Source organism: Anguilla anguilla, chromosome 2, assembly GCF_013347855.1.
Source record: "Anguilla anguilla isolate fAngAng1 chromosome 2, fAngAng1.pri, whole genome shotgun sequence".
Taxonomy (NCBI): domain Eukaryota; kingdom Metazoa; phylum Chordata; class Actinopteri; order Anguilliformes; family Anguillidae; genus Anguilla; species Anguilla anguilla.
The window spans coordinates 5799376-5820106 of NC_049202.1; the positions used below are offsets into that span (position 1 = coordinate 5799376).

General features: G+C 47.3%; 1 protein-coding gene across 1 annotated transcript in view; it reads left to right on the plus strand.

Annotated features, from left to right (window-relative positions):
- Nucleotides 1-2646: 2646 nt before the first annotated feature.
- The window catches only part of kif16ba (kinesin family member 16Ba), an 83435-nt gene continuing 65350 nt past the window's right edge, over nt 2647-20731 (plus strand). Inside the window, exons 1-12 of the mRNA XM_035406616.1 lie at nt 2647-3038; nt 6287-6356; nt 6973-7086; nt 11255-11371; nt 12548-12645; nt 14238-14347; nt 14961-15103; nt 16382-16550; nt 17276-17407; nt 17824-17999; nt 18593-18658; nt 19069-19128. Coding sequence (XP_035262507.1) covers nt 2992-3038; nt 6287-6356; nt 6973-7086; nt 11255-11371; nt 12548-12645; nt 14238-14347; nt 14961-15103; nt 16382-16550; nt 17276-17407; nt 17824-17999; nt 18593-18658; nt 19069-19128 — 1302 coding nt within the window. The 5' untranslated portion in view covers nt 2647-2991. The remainder of the gene's footprint in view (nt 3039-6286; nt 6357-6972; nt 7087-11254; nt 11372-12547; nt 12646-14237; nt 14348-14960; nt 15104-16381; nt 16551-17275; nt 17408-17823; nt 18000-18592; nt 18659-19068; nt 19129-20731) is intronic.

Sequence of the window (20731 nt, forward strand, 5' to 3'; positions counted from 1 at the left end):
CTTTCTGTGACGTAGACCTAGATATAGGATTTTCCTCATATGCCCTCCACTACATTTGAGACATTTAGTAGATACCAGTCTTACCCAGAGCTACTTACACAGAACACATTTTTCTGACAGCCCACTTAAACGTGGACATATATGCTGGCCATTTAATGAAGCAATTCTGTTGAAGGGTCGCACCAAAGAGGCCAAGTGGCTGATCTCCATCTGGGAATGAAACCTGCAACCTCTGCGTGGCAAGACTGAATTCTCTAATCATTGTACTGTGCCGCTGTGCCACACAAGTCATACGTCACAGTTCATTCACGTGGCATTTAATGCATTTATCGAGAATGCAACAGAGACACATGAAAACTGCTTGTTGTGGGTGTAGCCTTAGATTATGGTCAACCCTGCTCAGGAAGATCACAGAAAAAAGAAGCATTTCGCACTTAATTTTATACGTGTAATGGTAATCCAAAGATGAAATCTGAATCTGAATCAAATCTAAATAAAAACTGTGTAGGTAAATAAAATATTTATTTTTATTATACATATTAACCTTTGTCCTTTGGTGACAAACATGTGAGCTGAGAGTGGCAGTGTAGTTTAATGGTTAGGGAAATGCACTGTAAAAAAAAAAGAAAAAAGAAAAGGTTCTCCCAATTAAAAATTTTTTACCCAACCCATTGCACTTCTGTGTTTGCTCAACTTTCAAGGTTCAAAGTTCTGTTTATTACAAATTCTCAGCTCTGGTGACAAGCCTTTCATGTTGACATGGCAACCTGGGCAAACTCAAAAATGCTATTATAACCAGTTACCTAAGAATTTTTAATTTTGGAGAACCTCATTTTTAAAATGTATTTTACAGCGTGGGTCTGTAAGTATAAGGTTGTCCCTTCAGTTCTCAGATGGGGAACTGCTGTTCTACCACATGCCCTTCCTGTGTTGGTTCAAAAAAATATCCAGCTATAAAAATTGATTGTATGCAAGAATGTAAGCTGCTCTGGGTAAGAGTGTTTGCCAGAAGCCTGATATGTAAATGAAATGTAATGCTCATCCAGCGCCCCCTGCTGGGGACTCTGTGGTGTTGCAGCCCCTGTCTCCAGCCTTTGTGCTCCTGTGCTTTGGGGCACAGGGCGGTCGGTGTGTTCAGGTTTGCAGAGGATGTTATGTCAATGTGAAACACTGCCTTGGGGCTTCACGGAAAATAGGCTCTCTCTGCTATGACCACTCCTTCACACTAACTGTCAGAAATATATGGGAGAGGGTGACAGTTCAGATAAGGACAATTTGAGCTGGGGGGGGGGGGGGTGAACTTGCAGGTACTGTAGTTGAATGGCGACACTTAGTGGTGATGCATGGGGGTGTTGTGGAAATAAACCGCTGTGCGTTTGGAAGGATCAGGTGGTAAGGCACTCCTTATTACATGCAGGATGGAGAGATGTAGGCTACACAATACGCCAGTTTACTGCTTCTCGGGAGGAAAACGCAACACTCTTTCTGGTTACATAACCCGTGTTCACAAGAGTGTCTACATCAACATCAGTTGCTTATCAGATACTTATCACACTCTAGATTGATTCAGTGGCATACACTTTCAACTTCTTGCTGACTCAGCTCTGAGCAAAACATCTTTATCTTACAGCTGGGCAAAACAACTTTCTCTAACTGCTGACGAACAAACACACAAACACACAAACACACACATACACACACGTGATGCAAAAACATGATCCTTTAGCGTACTCAGTCTTCCACAGGAGTATAGGCAGGGCAGATGGATGACACGTCAGGACACCTTATAGATGACTGGGAACCAAAGTAGAGCTACGTATGCCCCAATGCTTCCGGATGTTCCGTGAATCCCCCCAGATTTAAGCCAGGGCCCACAAGCTTCTGTTGGCCACATAAAGTCTCCTTGAAATGATTTGCTATCAAGGGGCACAACTGTTTTATTGAACTCTGCGGGTAAATTAACTGGTTTGTGCAGTTCACTGTCATGGAACAAACACCTTTGTTATATCGCATTTGCCTGAAACTGAATGTTCAGTCCACATTCCACAATGGCAATGCAATGAATAAAAAGATGGAATACGTGTACAAGCTGATATTAGTGGTTTGGCACACACATAATACAGCCTTTTATTTGAGATAACTACTCCCAGTTCCAGTTCCTCTTTGACAGGGTACTTAGTTCATAGGAGATAGACAAGCTAAGTGGAATGCATGAATTCATGAACAACCTAGTGCTAATACACCCACATCGCATTTGTTGTTCACATTTTTTGATTACAATATGATATACATTATCCAAATAAGCGAATCAATTATTATCGTTGTTTATGATATTCAACCGGTTTATGATGTCATGTTTCATTTAAACACATTTTTCAGGGGTATGTGAAAAAAAACTAAAACAAAAGAGACATTCTTAAATTGGTACAATCAAATCCTTGTATTCTAGTCTATAATTAAACGGAACGTTTATGTTCCCTTTATAACTTTCTGGCGTCACAGGTAAATCCAACGGTAAAAACTGGGCCTATTATGTAGCCCGACATTACAGGTATGCGGAGTCCTAATACATCAGAGATTGCCGCTATTTCCCCTTTCCCGAAACGCGTTTTTGGACCGAACGGTTTGTCATTTTCCCCCACCCGTCTCAATATATCCTTTATCAGCTGACAATGCTGGAGTAGTTTGATTTTTCTGTTTTCAGTCGGAAGCGTTGGGCAGATAACGTGTTTGTGAGGAGTTGCAGCTAGAAGTTCGGTGGTATAAAAGGACGTGCAGCGACAGCTGGAAAGAAGTTGTCCAGAAAACTTCCAGTGTGGCGAGTCGGTGTGGATAGCTAGCTAATTAGCTAGGATCATGACTAAAGAGTTTGCTTGCTAACTCGATAGTATCTAGCCAGCATTTACTAGCTAGACGTCAGTTTTGTGTTTTTGGATAAGCTAAGCTAGCTAACCGACCTGTGAAGCTGTCGCACCCGTACAGGGATGTGCAATGGCATCGGTAAAAGTGGCTGTCCGGGTCAGGCCCATGAACAGACGGTAAGTTTCCACGTTAGCTTGCTGGAGTAACTCGCATCTTATTGCTTGCTTGAAACCCTGGGACGGTTTTTTACGCCTTCTGACGAGACCACAGCATGATCGGGCTTAACTGTATATGAAGTTCAGTCAGTGGTAAAATGTTAACTTGGCTAGCCAATCTAACAAAACCTTTTAAGCAAAACGCCGGGTCCACTGTGTTAGATGCAGCACTGTTCTACTAGCTAGCCTAGCTCTTTTGCTGCCAGTGCTAGGCTCAGCACCTCTCCCTGTTTGTGAATTAGATAATTTACGCTGACCTTGATTTCAAACAGCGAAGACATGCCAGATAAGTGTGTTTGGCTGCAGTTGGGAAAATCGTTCTGTTTTATAGGTATAACCTAATTGCTCAAGAGCTAAGTTATACGAGCTAACCTCCGACACTTATTTTTAGGTGGTCTGGCTAACGTTAGCTATCCCGGAAATTACGCAGCCCTTGCAGGTGTTTGTGTTTATGTAGCCTACCTTCAGTTCTTTGTCATTTCCCATTGCTTTCTCTCAGAGCCTGAACTGGATTCCGTGACTAAACATAGGTTATTCATTGAACTTTGGTTTGCTTGCGATCTGTGAAAGATTCATGTGTTTGTTGATATTTTATAGACGTTATTTAGGTAGCCAGTTAGATACGGAGTGAAGCTGCATAGGGAATTGAGTTTGATATCCAAATCAACCCGCATGACAACCATCATTAATAAATTCACCTGATTTATGCGGATGAAAAAGAAATGACCGTTTATTCTGCAAGCAGCGTTATTTGAGTGTTTTCATGCAACGTTACCGATACTGCTTTTAATCGGCAAATAACGTTTCGCCTCATTTAGGTAAACACAACAATCCCTCAGGCAGTTGGACTGGTACGGGCGTTCTGCGAATGTAAATACAATAGCGGTTTTCAAGCAACAGATCGGCTTTCTACATTCAGCATAACTATAAACAAAGCAAATGTCAGTTCCGAATTCACCTGAAACATTACACTTCATGAGTATATGCAAGCAGGTAGGGTACAAGAGACCAATTCTCCCCCCCCCCCGACCCCCCCAAGTTCGTGGAACATAAATGTGAACCTACCTTCACAAGCGTAGGCATGCAGCTACACTCGGACGCATAATATTTGTTTGGAAAGACAGCGATTTTGGTTATCGTTCCATGCTCCGAGGGACAATGAGTGACCACGTCATGTCCACATTCTCGCGCATACATGCACAAACTGCATGCACACGTGTACGCTTTCACGCAGAAACGCATGCACTCACACACGCGACAGCCAGACAGACACCAAACATCACTTAATGCCATTATAGGTTTTTTTTCTCACAATCCATAATCTGGCAGTTTAATCTATAATCAATATCTAGCATAATCTATATTATTCATAGTTTTATTTTGTAACCTTTGTGTGCTTGGGCCACACGAGCGTCTATTCCATATTTGTCATGCCAATAAAGCACTTTGAAAGTGAATTGACAGCGTGTATTTACAGTGTTGGTTGCCAGTTTACTTGCTAGTCATATGCCATTACTCCTTGCGGGTCACAAGCACGCTATCATTACACACATTTTGTGTACAAAATAAGCGTTTTTAAAAAAGTTTCTTGTATGATCGTGGTACCTGGTGCAGAGGACCCATTGTATCTGTATAGAACTAAAAGCAATACCTTTTGAATAGTCCCTGTCAGTGGTGGCTCAGTGCATGAATAATGTGGCTGCTGAGCTTATTTAATTTAGCTGTATTGCATTGTGTGGTCTCAAGTGTAAGAAGTTCTCAGGCAATTTTTGCTTTTTTTTTGTCTGTGTAAGCAGTAATCACAGTCTTTGCTTCAGTAGTCTGCCTTATCATGTTTACTTTGGTCCCCCTGACAACTTTTACTATGAAACTCTTGAGATTCTCTGACTGCCGTCTGCCTTCCCCTAGAAGCCAAAAAGATATAGGGGGGTCATCCATCTTGCAATGCTATTTTCAGTCCTAGAGGTAATTTGCTGAAGAAATTCAGTTGTGCTGTCAGGCTGGATAACTTTAAGAAGACAACGCCACTTCCTCGGATCCTTAACCCTCGTGTTGAATGTGTTGAGATGAGTTGAGTTGAGATCTCAGGTATGATGGGGTGGTGGGGCAATCGGTTAGCTGTAATGGCGGCAGTGCATTTATTGAGCTGATAATTAGGGAAACCGTGAGCAAGGCAGGACTCATTGATGGCAGCATAGCTCATTAGCATCTGTCTGCTGAGCGGGATTCGGAGGTCAGGCCAAGACGCCCCCGGATAGAGGGAAGCCTGTGGCTGGGCTCGATCAATCAACCCCTCCTCAGGCGATAGCCTTGTGCGTTCGTGAGGCTGTTTATTAGCATGACCTGGTTACTACGGGGATGTGCTCGTTCAAATGGCCGCGCTAACGAAGCCTTCGAGCGGCTCCCCGAGAGCACAGGAAACCCCCCCCCCCCCCCCCCCCCCCCCCCCCCCCCCCCCCCCCCCCCCCCCCCCCCCCCCCCCCGCCAATCAAAACTTTTCCTCTGTTCAACTGTGACCGTTTGCATTCTAATGGTGTCAGAAGGTATGCAGTAGCTTTGAAACCCGACTGTGAGGAATGCACTTTGACTGCTAATCAACTCTGCTAGCTAACGCGGGTAAACATTTCACTAGAATTTCTGAGTGACAGTTATATTCACACATTTCGTTAGCATTGCTGTGGTGGTAGTTGTAAGTTGCCTGTTGAGGCTGACATCTGGATGTTTGGCATGGAGACTGAACAGCCCTAGTTTGGAGTGATATAATTTGGCTTTCAGGGTTCCAGATTATAGAAAACCCTGCACTGCACAGGTGAGTTTTGAACTGAGGTGGGGCACTGTTGAGTGTGCATCTCCATAACCCATAAAGAAAGCTGCACCCATTAGGCTATGTGGATGTTTCAACTGAGGCTTTTTCTTTGTTCTGCGGCCAGATAAGCTTGCCAGCTTGTAAATGGCTTGTGTCGTGGAGGAGACTGCCTGGCTCTTGAGCATTGTTTCATTGCCTGTCTTGGATGCAAGCCCCTGCTTTTTGCTCCCTGAAAACATGTTGGGCAGCCATTATTGCTTGGGTTAGATCTGAGATAGTAATTTTATCGTTTCAGAAAGCCACTCCATGTTATGTAACTGAATAATCTTTAAAGTCAAGTTTAAATGCATTCTATTGTTTTATGTGCCTGTTTTGGAGTTTACAGTCCTTTTTCTCTTCCCAGGGAGAAAGATCTTTCCGCCAAGTTTATAATTCACATGGAAGGGAACAAAACCTCCATTACCAACCTGAAGGTGAGTTTCAGCATGCCTGGTGAAGCTGGAGGACTTTGAACGTTGTCCAGTGGGCAATATCCCCCTTTCAACCCATATATAGCTACAGATTACAGGCCGCTTGTGTTTCCTCACTGTCTGAAAGATCACATGAGAAGCTCTACTGCCGTGTTCTCTGTGGTTTGGTTTAGTTTGTATATATTGAAACTAAAAGATCCTCAGTATTTACCCTAAGGAGGGTGATATGAAATTTTCTAAAGCCCTGTCTCTGTGACCAGACATCCTACGCAGTGCATTAGGGTCTTTGAGGTTTAGCGATGCAGGGCTGGTACGAGTCGGTGGTGGAGGAGGAAGCTCATGTTTCAGCTAATGATGGAACTGCCTTCCAGGATACTGCTGTCTGAACCCTTTCCCCCTGTGAATGCAGTTTGACCTTCACATCGAATGACTTCACTGCTTTTCACATGTCTGCACGGCGTTTGAACAGAACAGTAGCACGGAGGAAGAGAACCATTTGTAATGCTTATTTCTGTCTCGGGGGTTCTGTGCAAAGCTCGCTGCGGTTGTCTTGTTACCGGGCTGTTCTGTCCGTGCAAAGCGCTGAACTTCATGTTTTTTTTTTTTTTCCCCCCCGCAGATACCCGAGGGAATCTCCGGGGATTCGGGGCGAGAGAGAGTCAAGACGTTCACGTACGACTTCTCCTACGACTCGGCCGACTGCAAGAGCTCCAGCTTCGTTTCTCAGGAGAAGGTACGGCCGTGTCCTCTAGTGCGCGCCGTCAATGTCATCCTCTGATTTGTCTGTATCGTCACATTGTTTTTCTTTTGTAGGCATTTCTTGTCATCTCGTCCTCTCAAAGTAGGGTTTATATGCAGTGCAACAGCAGGACCCGGATGGTTACAGATGAGAGGGAGAAAGAGAAAGGGAGCGAGAGACTGTTTCAGTCTGTAGAGTAACCCCCTGCATGATTGCTAACTAGCCATTCCTTCAGAAATCTAGAAATCTGATGACTGTGTTACCCACATTGACCACACAGGCCTGCTGGTGGTCTATTCGTGAGGAGCACGAGCACGTTTATATTATGTTGTGTGACAGGCTGCTGTGTGGGCTCCAGCTACAATAGAAGCATTTATTAGTGTGTGATGGAGTTTGATCATTTTTTGTGTTTTAAGGATTTTTATAGGCTGCTGCACAGACAATACTAATGGAATGAGTGTAAATAGACTGGAGCTCAGACTCCAGGCCTTTGCATATACATTTACCTGAATAATTGTGCAAATTTATCCAGATTAAGGCAGTAAGTTTTGTTCAGATCTCACTTTTATAGAAATTTTTACCATTCCCTCCTTTTAATTATCTGCTGTGTGAAGTTGTAATGTTGTTGATGAATATGCCTAATATTGTCTAAGATCCTGGTGGTGAATGTTTTGTTTTTTTAATGCCCTCTAGTGGACAGATTTGAATTTGTTCTTTATTTATTTTTATTCCAGGATGTTGAATTGAAACGACTCGTACGCATATTTACTTTTGAGATAACGATCCTGTTTGCTCATTTTTTGACACGTCCTTCTCCCAAAACAGTTTTGTTGATGGTGTGTTTTTTTAATAGGCCTATTTCTCATTCTGCTTTCGTGTGTGGTGTAGGCTCGTCTGAAGGCCTATAATTTTAGCTTGAGCTCCAGTCATTTTGTGGCCTCGGGCTGGTGGAGCAGACTTAGTTAAATGTAACACGGCATTTCGTTTCGAAATAATTTCAAAGAAGGCGATGCAGGAAAACCAAAACAAATCAATGGCTGTTAGCTTATGTGTCAGTGTGCACGGCTTCAAGTAATTTTCCTGAATCACTGGTCTTGCAAAGCAGCAGGTGGTGCTATTAAACTATTAAACTTACTGAAATGGGTTCGGAACGACAAGCTATTGATGTACAACAATGGGTATGGAACTCTGTAGCGGTTTAATCCACTTTGCTCTGCTCAATCAAAACAGAACCTGGGATGGGAACCTCGCGTTTTACGAACGCTGTGTCAGTCATGGATTTTATTGCCTGCGTCAATCACTGTCAAATGGCAACAGTCGTCTGGTGGGGAAAAAAATAATTTCCCCTGATTTTTCGCTTTGCTCCCTCCAAATACGCGTCCCCTTGGCCTTATTCTTCAGACGCGTTCGCGGTGCTGCTTAAGCAGTGCTCAAGGCTGATTTGGACCTTCCGATGGTATAATGGCGGATGATAACGGTCTCTCATAGAGAACCTGCGGTGTCCTTGAAGTGGAGTGCATTAAGAACACGGGGAAAAACCGTAGACTGTATAGTAAAGCTATTTCCGTGCACTTTGTGGTTTAACACTGGGGCGATAATTACGGTTGTTTGAGTATGCGCGGGAATGCTCATTTTCTCCGCCGGGACCGTAAAAGCCTAATGGGTAGTCCCTACGGTACGAACTCAAACGCGCTAAAGCGCAAATCACAAATTACCGCTTTGGTGATTGGGCTCTTTGAGCCGCCGCCAGTACAGTTGAGAACTGTAATCTTAGTGCCGGTCGTACTCCTGATTCCGCGGAGTTTCTAATCGCACTGATGTCAGTCTTGAGTGCGGAGAAAGAAGGGAGAAAAATAGAACTTGGCTGGAGAAGCCATTATAGTGTTCCTTGAGACACGCGTTTCAGTTATTCTAGGACAGCTCTGTGGGAGTGCTGTACTTTGGCTAAGCTGTAGAGTGTTGGTTAATGGTTTCACGAAATTACCGTCTCCCTAAGTCATAACCATAATGACAGACTGTTGAATGTGGACATAAGTCATTATATTTAAATCTTCAATTAAGGAGGATTTCTTGATGGTTTGTGAATACACCAGTGGATTTGATTACTGAATTTAGACTCTTGGCTGTTAGCTGTCGTGTATAAAATGTGTTCAATAAGTCAAAGCCGCAGTTATTTAAATAAACTGTATGCATATGTAAACACACGCACGTGCCCCCATGCCCACACACACACACACACACACACACACACACACACACTTTCCTGTCTGTTGTACAGCGAGGCCCGTTAAGCACTTCCTCCCCTGGAGGACTCTCTCTGCCCCAGACCCAATTTACAGGTGTGGGCTGAGCCTGCTGTGGCCTCTGTGTCTGTGGCTGAGATATTGGGGGGGGGTGTCAGACAGCTGTCGCTGCGCTCCGTCCTGCACCTGTGATGGACCCGTAACCCCCCCCCCCCCCTCATCACTACCAATCTGCCACTGAGAGAGAGAGGGCAGATCTGAGCAAAGCTGTGGGGGGGGGGGGGGGGGGGTAGTCAAAGATGATGGGTACCTCATGACCGTGGTCATTATACATTATCTACAGGGTACATGTGTGAGGACAGAACTAAAATGGTACTTTTTGCCTTTATTAACACAATTAAAGCTTCAGACTTCTCAGACATTTTTGGTGGCGGTTGTGCCTGATGTCTGAACACGCATTCCCCCGCTCCAGAAAAAACGATGGCGCACGGAGCCTCTGACGCTCTGCGTCGCTCTCTAAACAGGAGGCGTCCGCCTGCCTCTTCGCTATAAACACAGAGAGCGCTCCCTATGGAGGCCGATGGCGGTAATGCGTGAGAATCCTGTTCCCCCGGACTGCCTGCCACAAGCCATCTGTCTGGTTGTGTACAGGAGCTGTACGTGGATCACCGCCCTCTCTTTAAATAATGCAGAGATCCCCCAGGGCAGCCAGGTCCAGTGCAGCTGATTTAGGTGTGCGGTGCCTGGGGGTGGAGCAGTGATTCTCCGGTTTGATGTGGCCTGTGAACAACAAATAAGCCCAAACTCGCAGGGTCCTGCAGTGTGCTCCCGTTTTAGGACCATCTGCTCCTGAAAATTTATGTGCACTGGGAAAAATAATTTAGGAGCGCATGTAATTAGGGTTCATTAGAGCTCTTAAATTTTTTAAACTCTGGAGCCAATGAGCTCCTTAAAAAAAAAAAAATGTTAGCGTAGCGCCCTGGCTCACAGTGCAGTCTCTTCTCCGTAGTCCTCCAATTTTAGCGTGGTGACCATTTCCACGCTTTGTGTTGGGCTGCTCTTTTCTCTTTCGCTTCTGAATGTTGGCAGCGGTTTTTATTCAGACCGCTTGTTTGCTTTTCGGGAGCGGCTAGGTACTGCAGACACGAAAGACGCATCCGTGAAGACGAGAGAGAGAAAATGTTCAGATCTTACGACACGCTGCTCTCCTCAGTTTGATGAACGCGTGTCTATTTTTACATTAACGACTGAAGTCGAGTTCAATCCACTTGTAATTAGTGTCGCGTGTTTTCATCTGGTGAGCTTAATGAAAGTGGGTGGAAGAAACTGATATGTATTATTTTCGGATGCCGCAAGTTAACTCTGTGGCCTCACTGCAGTAGGAGGCAGTGAGCAATTTCTCTTTAATCGACTTTTATAGCTGTGGTAGAGAAAGTGGCGTGTAGCCTGACACATTTTGGTTGTGTACTGTAAACAAATGAGGAGAGGGTCGATGTCATTTCGGTGTGCTTGCTTGTGCTTTGTTTTTATTTTTATTTTCTATCTTATCGCACAGACCTTTTATTGTGTAAGCCATGTGTTGGTCGGCCATTTTCGTGGCCGTTCCCTTCTTTGTTTGAAAGCTCGCAGGAAGGGGGATTCAGGGACTCCAGGGTCCTGCCAGGCCTCGAACCTTCACCCCTCTCTTTACGCTGAACAGATGGCCAGTGCCCGTGACGCAGAGACTGTCGCCCTTGGCAACAGCCCAAACCGACTCGGGCGCATCCTGACGGACCAGGGTCTCTGGCCCTGTCAAACCCCAAATTTTCAGCCCTCAGACTTCCCTGGCTCACGCTTAGCCAGAGGCTGTCCCTAGGGGGCGCTGGCCAAGTCTCACCGCTCTGATTTCCACTTTTTTTTTTTTTTTTTCTTCTCTGCAGGTTTTTAAAGACCTTGGCACTGACGTGTTGAAGGCTGCTTTCGAGGGTTACAACGCCTGCATCTTCGCCTACGGCCAGACGGGCTCTGGGAAGTCCTACACCATGATGGGACACCCGGTAAGACCGGATCAAACTGCCCTTCGACCTCTTGACCCACAGAGCTGCATCAGAGTGGCTTTTCAGTGAAAAACGGTGCATGGATAACCGTTAATATTTGGAGATTCATGAATTGAAATTCACTTTAATTGGCTCCCTATCTTCCTGCCTGCTCAAAACATGTCAGGGAAGATTGCGTGGATCCATAAATAAATCAATGTTATAATCGTTATCGGTTGGTCCAGTAAGATAACATTGGGGAATAGGCTAAATGTAGTTAAACTGGCAAAATTATGCAATGTCTACACCTGATATGAAAAACGATTTCCAGTGAATTCATTGCACGTGAAGTCATTAGCTATCACTGATTAGCAAGACGGGTTTTAGAGTTGTGCTGGGCATAGAGGAGTGGGCTGTCGGAATGCCGACAACAAAAAATATGGGAAATACTTTTTTGAAATTTTAACAGCATCTAAAGGCTTGGTGTTATTTTGGATTATCATTTGACCCGCGTGCGGTCACCAGAGGCCCTGTGATTGGAGAGCTTGACTCCGGCAGGGCCGAGGGGTTCATTGGCCGGGTGGGAGAGAGCGAAAGGCATGTTCCGGCACGTTCCGTGAGGTCCCAGCAGCACGTTATTGATGAGAGTCAAAGCCAAAGGGTTTTGGGAACTGATATGGCTTGTCAGTGAGATTTGTCCTGTATCTGTTTTTCGAAAGCTGAAGTGAATACAAACGTGACGTTGGCATTAAACTGCCATTTGAGCGTCCTGAAATCGATACTTTCATCCCACAGGTCTCAATCTGGGTGCTCAGAATTGTAAAAAAAATTTTATCCACCCCATATCTTTGGTTTATGACTAATTGAAGGTCACAAACTTTCTCCTCACTCACTTTTTCTTAAAAAATAACCACTTTCTGCCCTAGAAACGGCCTGGATTTCCCATCATTGAGGAATTGCCCGCAAAACTGCTGGGTTGACCTTTAGAAAAGTCCCATAATTTTTCAGAATTATTGCGTTTATTGCTGGGTTTGCTAGGAAAACGTGCGAAGAGAAGTAGGCTGTATCTGAAGGTAAATCATACGGCACTCTGGTGGTGGCAGTATGGGCATTTGGCACAGCTTTACGTGTGTGTATATAGTGCGTGCTCCACAGAAAGATTGCAGCCGTTTGTCTTTTTTGGGGTTTTTTTTCCAGGGCGATTCGGGGCTGATCCCGCGGATCTGCGAGGGTCTGTTCAGCCGCATCGCGGGGATGGCGAGGTGGGACGAGGCCTCCTTCCGCACCGAAGTCAGGTGAGCGTCCTGCCCCCCCCCCCCATCCCTCCCTCCCCCCCCCCAACCGGCCTTTCCGTTCCTCACCGCCCTACGCGGGGTCGTCCGCACGCCTAGGTCACCCCCCCCGTTAATTACCCTACGTCCCGGGTTCCTGCGGAGCGAGGAGTCCGGCCCGTCCGTTTCGGGGGGTGCTCTTTATGCGTCGGGTGCTTAACGGGTTGCCAACGGTAACGGTCAGCCGGGTCGCGGGCGGGCTCCGGCGCAGCTGCCGCGGTTACGCTCGTTGGCTCGCTGGCCGGCGTTCGAGCGAGCGAGCCGAGCCTCGACCGCGTTTGAGTTTCTCCTCCCGCTCTGCTGAAGGTGACCGTGCGCCTCCTCCTCCTCCTCCTCCTGGATGGCTCTCCAGTTTAAACGGTTCTCCTCCACCGGAGGTGAAGTGATCTTATGATTTAATGGGACGAAACTCCTCGAGTGCAGATTGCGTTTGAAGTTAATTTTCTGCTTTCTTGAAGTCTTGGTGAAAATGTTTTATCGTATTTCAAGCCACCACCAAGACAAGAACGGCAAAGTCTACCATTGAGTGGCAACACGAGAGGAAAAAAGTTTAAAACTAAATTTAAAACTTTTAAAATAGTTTATGAAACTGCACTTCATGATAAATGTTCAGCTTTTACATTACACATGTAAAATACAGCTTCTAAATGCGTAGGATGTCGGACGAGACTATTCTGTTATGGAGCTGAGCCTCACTGCGTTTAGTTACTGTACCACAGAGGCAGTGGAGGAACAAGTCTGGCCCCTTTTCATCGTTTTCACGCAAGGCCTAGCCCTGCCGCAGTCTTTCCGCTTCCTGATTCACGTTCTGCGAGCTGTCGTCCTCTGATTTACCACGGCGCTAAATCCCGAGCCCCGGCCAGCGAACGCGATCGGCGACGCCGCCGCGAACCGCTAGCCAGATTCCCGCGTGAAATATTCACACGACAGGTGGTGCGATCGAAGGCCTTCTCCCCCCCCCCGCTCCAAAAGCGTGTGCATGCCTGGGCACAGCTAAAACTTGTAGTGGAGTGAGTTTTTAAAATAAATAATTCAAGCTTTCATAATATATGTACGAGAGCTAGCAAATTTCTGTTGCCACTATGGGGCTTGGGGGAAAGACTGAATCGTTTTTTTTTGCATTTTTACCCACATCAGTATGCTAATTCCGTTAAAAGAGCGTGGCGTGCGATGCCGGTCGTCCCGCTCGCCGTGTGATTTTTCCAATCGGCCGGTATTGATGTGACTGTCGCGGTGCGTTTGCCGTGGCAGTGGGGCTCCATAACACCTCTATTTACTTTAACGGCCGTGCTCGCTGGAGCCAAGAGCCTTGGCCTCTCTCCGCTGTGAATTATCGCGTAATTTTCCCCCTTTAGAGCCCCCGCGAACAAGCCGCTCCGGCCGGGCCCCCCCCCCCCCCCATTAAAGGACGAAAGTGCAAAGCATGCTGGGAAGAGATTTACGGCCGGGCTTCTTCCAGGCCGCGGCCCCACCATCAGCGGCTTTCTCTCTCTCTGTGCTCTCTGTCGGGCGTTGATCGATGTCCCCCCCCCCCCGTTTTTCATCCACGCCGACAGCTACCTGGAGATCTACAACGAGCGCGTCCGGGATCTGCTCCGGAGGAAGTCCACCAAGACCTACAACCTTCGCGTGCGAGAGCACCCCAAGGACGGGCCGTACGTGGAGGGTGAGGGCGCCGCGACCGGCCGACCGTTTGTAAAACCGCTCTCCCGGCGGGCGATGGGGGGCCGGTGAAGGATTTGCTGTAGATTTGTGGTTAAGCCAGTGGGAGGGGAAAAATAAATAAAAAAATAGGTCTTGTAAATGGGTTTTGAAATTTTGCGAAAATCAATCCTGGACAGAAAAATTTGCTGTCTTGCCTAATCTAGAACCGGCTCAAGACTTTATAAAAGCGTGTATGTGGGTCATAAAAAATTTATGCTCACCTCAGATTTTCCACCTCTACTTACTGAACATTTTTTTTTTGGAATGTTATCCCTGATTTTTGGGATCGATGTGTGAAATTACCTCTGTGCTGACCGAACTCCACGCCAGGATCAGCGCGGCTGCGGTGGAGGCTGTCCGCCCATGCACCCGCCCGCAACCCGGCGGCCATGTTCTCCTCAGCGCCGGTCGCAGATATTTAACGTCTCGATGTAGAAGATGATTGTTTTTCAGAGGCTGTGAGTCGTAGGGATGCTGGTATGGAATGTAAGGTTCCTAAGGGGAGGGGGGTGGGGGGGGGCTGGAGGGGGTTCAACCTCTTTTCTTACCCGCCGTTTTCGAAACCCCGCGGGCAGACCTGTCCAAGCACCTGGTGCAGAACTACGCTGACGTGGAGGAGCTGATGGAGGCCGGCAACATCAACCGCACCACGGCCAGCACCGGCATGAACGACGTCAGCAGCCGGTCCCACGCCATCTTCACCATCAACTTCACTCAGGCAAGCCCGGCCCGCCCGCTCTGACCACGCCCCCTCTGACCACGCCCCATATGACCACACCCCCTCTGACCACGCCCCATGTGGCCACACCCCCTATACCCACACCCCCTCTGACCACAGTCAGAGCAGACTCCACCCTTGCCAAAACATCACCCAGCCACCCCCCAACCCACCCACAGCACTGCCGAAAAAGTCTATCTTCTAAAAACCTTTTTATTTTTTCCACTGAACTGGAAACTATTAGCTTGTTTTAAGTTACTTTTTGCTTGGCAAGTGAAATTCTTGCCCCATTGGCAAATCTTCATACGGCTACAATTGTCTCGGCTCATTGGCAATCTTTCTGTCTTATTTAGCAGAAAAAGTAACACGCATAAGATATGTGTAAATAAGGCTAAAATGTAAGTTAAGACTTATTTGTTGGTTTTTGCAGTGACCCACGCTCTCCTCTCAGTCCTCTGTGCACGCTGTCTGAATTGAGCTGAAGCTCTGGCTGTGACGATTAGCATGGCGGTCAAGGGGAGTGTGTGGATTCAGCCGCACGCTGTTTTATGATGTGCGAATGTGGACAGAAGCCAGGAGGGGCTCACTCCCATAGCTGGCGTTTTTTTAATACCTTGTTTACCCCGTTAGCGTTCGCTAATCCAGCCGCGCGGCACCTCTGAGTGTTAATGCTGCGGCTGCCGCTCCTGGAGCTTCCGCCACAGTCCGCAGACGTTATGTTCCGAAGACGTGGATTAATGTAAATTGTGAAATTGGAAATCGTTTCATATTTCCTTGCTACTTCAGGCTTTTTTTTTTTTGGGGGGAAAAAAAAAATAGTTTTCTCTTTAATTGATGCGTTTTCTCTGTCCTGCTGCAGCAGCTTCCAAACTTTCAGACCTCGCTACCCGCTCGTTAAGAGAATACGTTTTCTCTGCTGATCAGCTGTGGAGTGAAACGTCAGAGCGACTGCACGTGCGGTGTCACTAGCGCAGTGTGTCCAATCTCACGGTCCACCTCAGCCCCTCGCGCTGTTTTGCAAAACCTGTCCTACTGATTGAAGCTGGTCTTTAATCTGCTTCGGTTTAATGTGGCGTTCCGAGCCCGTGCCTTTTTGAGTAGTCGTCAGCCGATTACAGAACAAATGAGTACATTTCTTTTTTTTTAACGCAATTAAAAATCACATAAAAGCAATGGCAGTCCATGCACTGATGGACGACTGTAGTTGAGCACCCACACTTATCGCAGGCCTCATTGTGGTGTTTGACTGACTCCTCCCCCACCCCCCTCCCCCCACAGGCCAAATTCGACGCGGAGATGCCGTCGGAGACGGTGAGTAAGATCCACCTGGTGGACCTGGCCGGGAGCGAGAGGGCCGATGCCACCGGGGCCACCGGCGTTCGCCTGAAAGAGGGCGGGAACATCAACAAATCCCTGGTCACCCTGGGCAACGTCATCTCCGCTCTGGGTACGCCCACAAATCTCCCCAGCTTAAACAGCTGGAGATAAACCTGCTCTTCAGAGGGTTAATCGGAACATTTTTCAGCATTCTAAGCCTGTTCTAGAACACCATTGCTTTCAGTTACCAGCAGTGATTGTGACATCAGCATTAGAATGTTAATAGTTAAGAACGTTCTGATTTGACTTGTGATCTTACACCTCAAAGGGTTAATAATGATTTTAAAAATGGGGCCCTTTTTTAATAAAATCGTGTTGAAGAAAGGAAGTGGAATTCTCAAACGCCTGATCACACTGGGCAGTGTCATCTCTGCTTTCGGTATGTGACACGTCTCCCAGGCCTAGACTATTTGACATCGCCCTTGTATGCGAATAAATTTAATTGGTGTTAAGTGGCTGAATCGGAGGTGCTAAAGCCTTGTCTGGGTCCAGCAGTCTTTCCGGCACTCTTTAAATAAGTTTAAGCACTTCACGAACTGGAGAGAGGGTCACTAAATTGGTTTGATACATTCAGAGATGAGAGAAAGTCAGGTGGTCCAGGGCCTATGTGTAGGGAAATCCAGTAGAGAATTCCAGCACAGTATGCTAAAAAAGCTCGCTTGTCCGTTGTTGATTTTATTACAGATCTGCATTAGTTTTTCAATTTGCTGTTGGGTATTAATGGTGTTATTCTGAGATTGCAGACATGGAGAGAATGTTGTGGATTAACCCTTTCCTCTTGCTTTTTGGGCCTAGCTGACATCTCTCAGGACGGGACGAGCACGCAGCTGAAGAAGAAGCAGGTGTTTGTGCCGTACAGAGATTCGGTGCTAACCTGGCTCCTCAAAGACAGCCTCGGGGGCAACTCCAAGACCATTATGATCGCAAGTAAGTTGGAACAGTCTAGGCCTCCAAACGTGAGCTTCCGTCCCCGTTCCCCCAAACGCGGTCCCCGTTCCCCAAACGCGGTCCCCGTTCCCCAAACGCGGTCCCCGTTCCCCAAACGCGGTCCCCGTTCCCCAAACGCAGTTCCCGTTCCCCAAACGCTATGCCGCTCCGCTTCCTCTGCCATCTTGTTTCCCGCTCAGTGTTTTCAGCAGCGTGTGTGTGTGTCACATGTTCAATATCCCAGTAGGACACTGCCGTTGTACCCTTGAGCAAGCTAGTTAACCTGCATTGCTTCAGTACATATCCAGCTGTATAAATGGATGAAGTGTAAATGCTAAGTAGAATGTTGCGCAAGTCGCTCTGGATAAGAGCGTCCGCTAAATGCCTGTGATGTAACGTAACGTCTTCCCCGCTAGCCGTCTCGCCCGCCGACGTGAACTACGGCGAGACCCTGAGCACCCTGCGCTACGCCAACCGCGCCAAGAACATCATCAACAAGCCCACCATCAACGAGGACTCCAACGTCAAGCTCATCCGCGAACTCCGCGCCGAGATCGCCCGGCTCAAGGCCCTGCTCATCCAGGGCAATCAGGTAGCTGTGAAAATAATAATCATTTATAGGTGTTATTGCTATTGATTATGATGGCGTTCCCACACACGCACACACACACGCACGCACACACACACACATGCACACAGAACCAGCTTTTTCCTGCCTTGTGGGGGCTCTGTCCACCTGGCTCATAAACTGCAATAATGTAGCGATAATAATGATCATGAGGATGAGAATTAGGTTCTATTGCCTTCCGGGGACCTGTTGTTACTCAGGCTCTTAAATTACATTAATGTAGTAATAATAATCATAATAAAGTTATTTATAATGGAGGAAAAGATACTACAGCTCTCTTCAGTTGGTATAGATGTAATCTGTGGTGCACACTTTAAGAAAGTTGTGGTACATGTAGCTAGGAGAGAAAGATTTAAATTGTGGTTAATTATTAAAATTTTAAAAATACAAATGTGTGGTTTATTTACCCTTTCAGATAAAAACAAATAAAGCAAATAAAATGACTAGATAAATTAAATAACATTTTTTTAATAGAGTACATTTGAATTTGTGGATATGTTTGAATACTGTGTATGCTCTGTTCATAACTTGGGTATTGATCTCCCCCCCCCCTCCAGATCGCGCTGCTGGACTCCCCCACCGCTCTCAGCATGGAGGAGAAGCTGCAGCAGAACGAGGCCCGGGTGAGAGCTCTCTCTCCTCTGCTCCCACACACTGGGGCAGCCCGTCGCGTTTTCCGGAACCTTCCGCAGCAGCGTTAGGGGGGAGGAGCTAATCGTGTCCTGGTGCATCCCTGTGTCCTGAACCTCCCCCCTGTTAGCTAACGCCGGAATTGACCGAGAAGGGGCTGACATGGCTGCCCAACTTTCTGTTGGAGAAAACTTATGGAGAGGAAACGAACAAAACAGATTTTTATTCAAAGTTTCTGAGAGTTTCCACCATCTGGTGTTGGGCAGGCTAGACTCGTTTTCCACTTCCTAATTAGGTCTATTCGTCTTGTGGAGAATGATGCAAGCGTGTTAATAAGCTGCTCGAAAGCGGTGCGCATCATCTGAGAGTCGCTCGCGTTAATTACTCCTTCGCTCTTCGGTAGGTCTTGGAACTCACGAAAGAATGGACCAATAAGTGGAACGAGACTCAGAACATCCTGAAGGTAGGTGCTTAACCGGCTCGAACCGGCTTTAAACTAACTTTAAATTTGAAACTTTTTCATATCACAGTCAGGATTTATCTGGACCCACTTACAGAAAAGTGTACGTAAAGGCAGAGGTCTGTGCTGTGATTGGTCCGGGTATCGGGGAGATTTTTTAGCTCCGTAATGTCGGGTCAAATCGGGCTCTGACCCGCTGCCCACCTGGAGATGGTGCGGTTTCGCAAGCACCCCTGCTAGCAGCCTTCCTGAGGGGAGGAAACACAGCGTTATTTTCTGATGCGCTGGCTTGTTATTTCATCGATCGGTCTCTCTCTGGGTTTGGGTGTAAAATCTGAGTAGAGCAGGGGCGCACAACTCCGGTCCTGGAGGGGGCCGATCTGTGTGCTGGTTTTTGTTCCAACCGATTACCCTTTCTTACAGCTCTATGAACTATGCTGCTTCACTACTGCACTTGAGCACAGTGAAATCTCCAGGATACACTTGCAGTCTGCGGCTGTAGCTGGTGCTTATACACATGTCGGATCAAGATATGATTGGGCCAATTCAATAAATGTTGGGAAATGTTGGCACAAAATCCTGAAATGGATTGGCCCTCGTTGTGCACCCCTGGACTCCCGGTTCCGGGTCGGGGCCGTAGAGACGTCGGGTGTGGGCGGACTCTGGCCTCGTTTCGAGCCCAATGGAGGCCTCTACACGGTAGTTTAGGAAACGGTGTCATCAGTGTCAGAACTGATAGTAGTACATAAACCTACAGCATAACATCAGGTTCTGCGTGCGCACAAGAGGGACTTTAAGAGTGTTGTATTTTAATCAGAAAATGAGTTTGAGGCTAATTCGTGTCCCACAAGAATAGCCTGTATGATTATTAAAATTTTTTTTTATCTTTTCTTTACATTTCAAACATTTGGTGGTTGATCCAGATGGCAAAGAAGCCCAGACGTTGGCTAATCAGTGTGCACGCAGCATAACGACTCTGGTTTTAAAATGGAAAACGTGCTTGAGGGGGTGTTGCGTTCGACGTAGCATAAATAGAGCTTGGTAAACCTATTGTCAAGCCTGAGTGTGGTTTGCAGTGCTAGTTGAACCACAGTGACGGTCTGACGCTTTGCTTGCGAGAACGAGGACAGCAGGCTGCGTGCCGCCTGATGCTGGGGAATCTACGCGCGTTATTTTTAGAAAGCCGGCTCCCCCTCCCCGGGCGGCTGCAATTATCCGCCCCCCACCCCGCGTTTCCCGCTCCGCGCGATTCCTCCGCGCGGCCTGCCGTGTGGCGTCGACGCGCGCTTCCATCAGTCCGGCGGCGTTTCAGATCTCTCTTCTCCTCCCCCACCCCCCATCCATCCCCCCCCCCCACGCCCCGCCCTAGTCAGCCAATTAAATGACGGCCGCTTTGAGATGGCGCTCATTAGCGATCTAAAGCGAGATGAAACGCGAGCCTTCTCCAGGAGTCCCGCCATCGCCACCGCCGCCAGCAAGTGAACAAATCGGCCGCTAACTCATTACCGCCATCGCCGAAGGGGGGCGTGGCCTCTGGTGCGCTGACCAGCCCTCCCGAATCACCGGGCAGAGAGAGACATGTGTAGATGCCGCTGGAGGCCAGCAC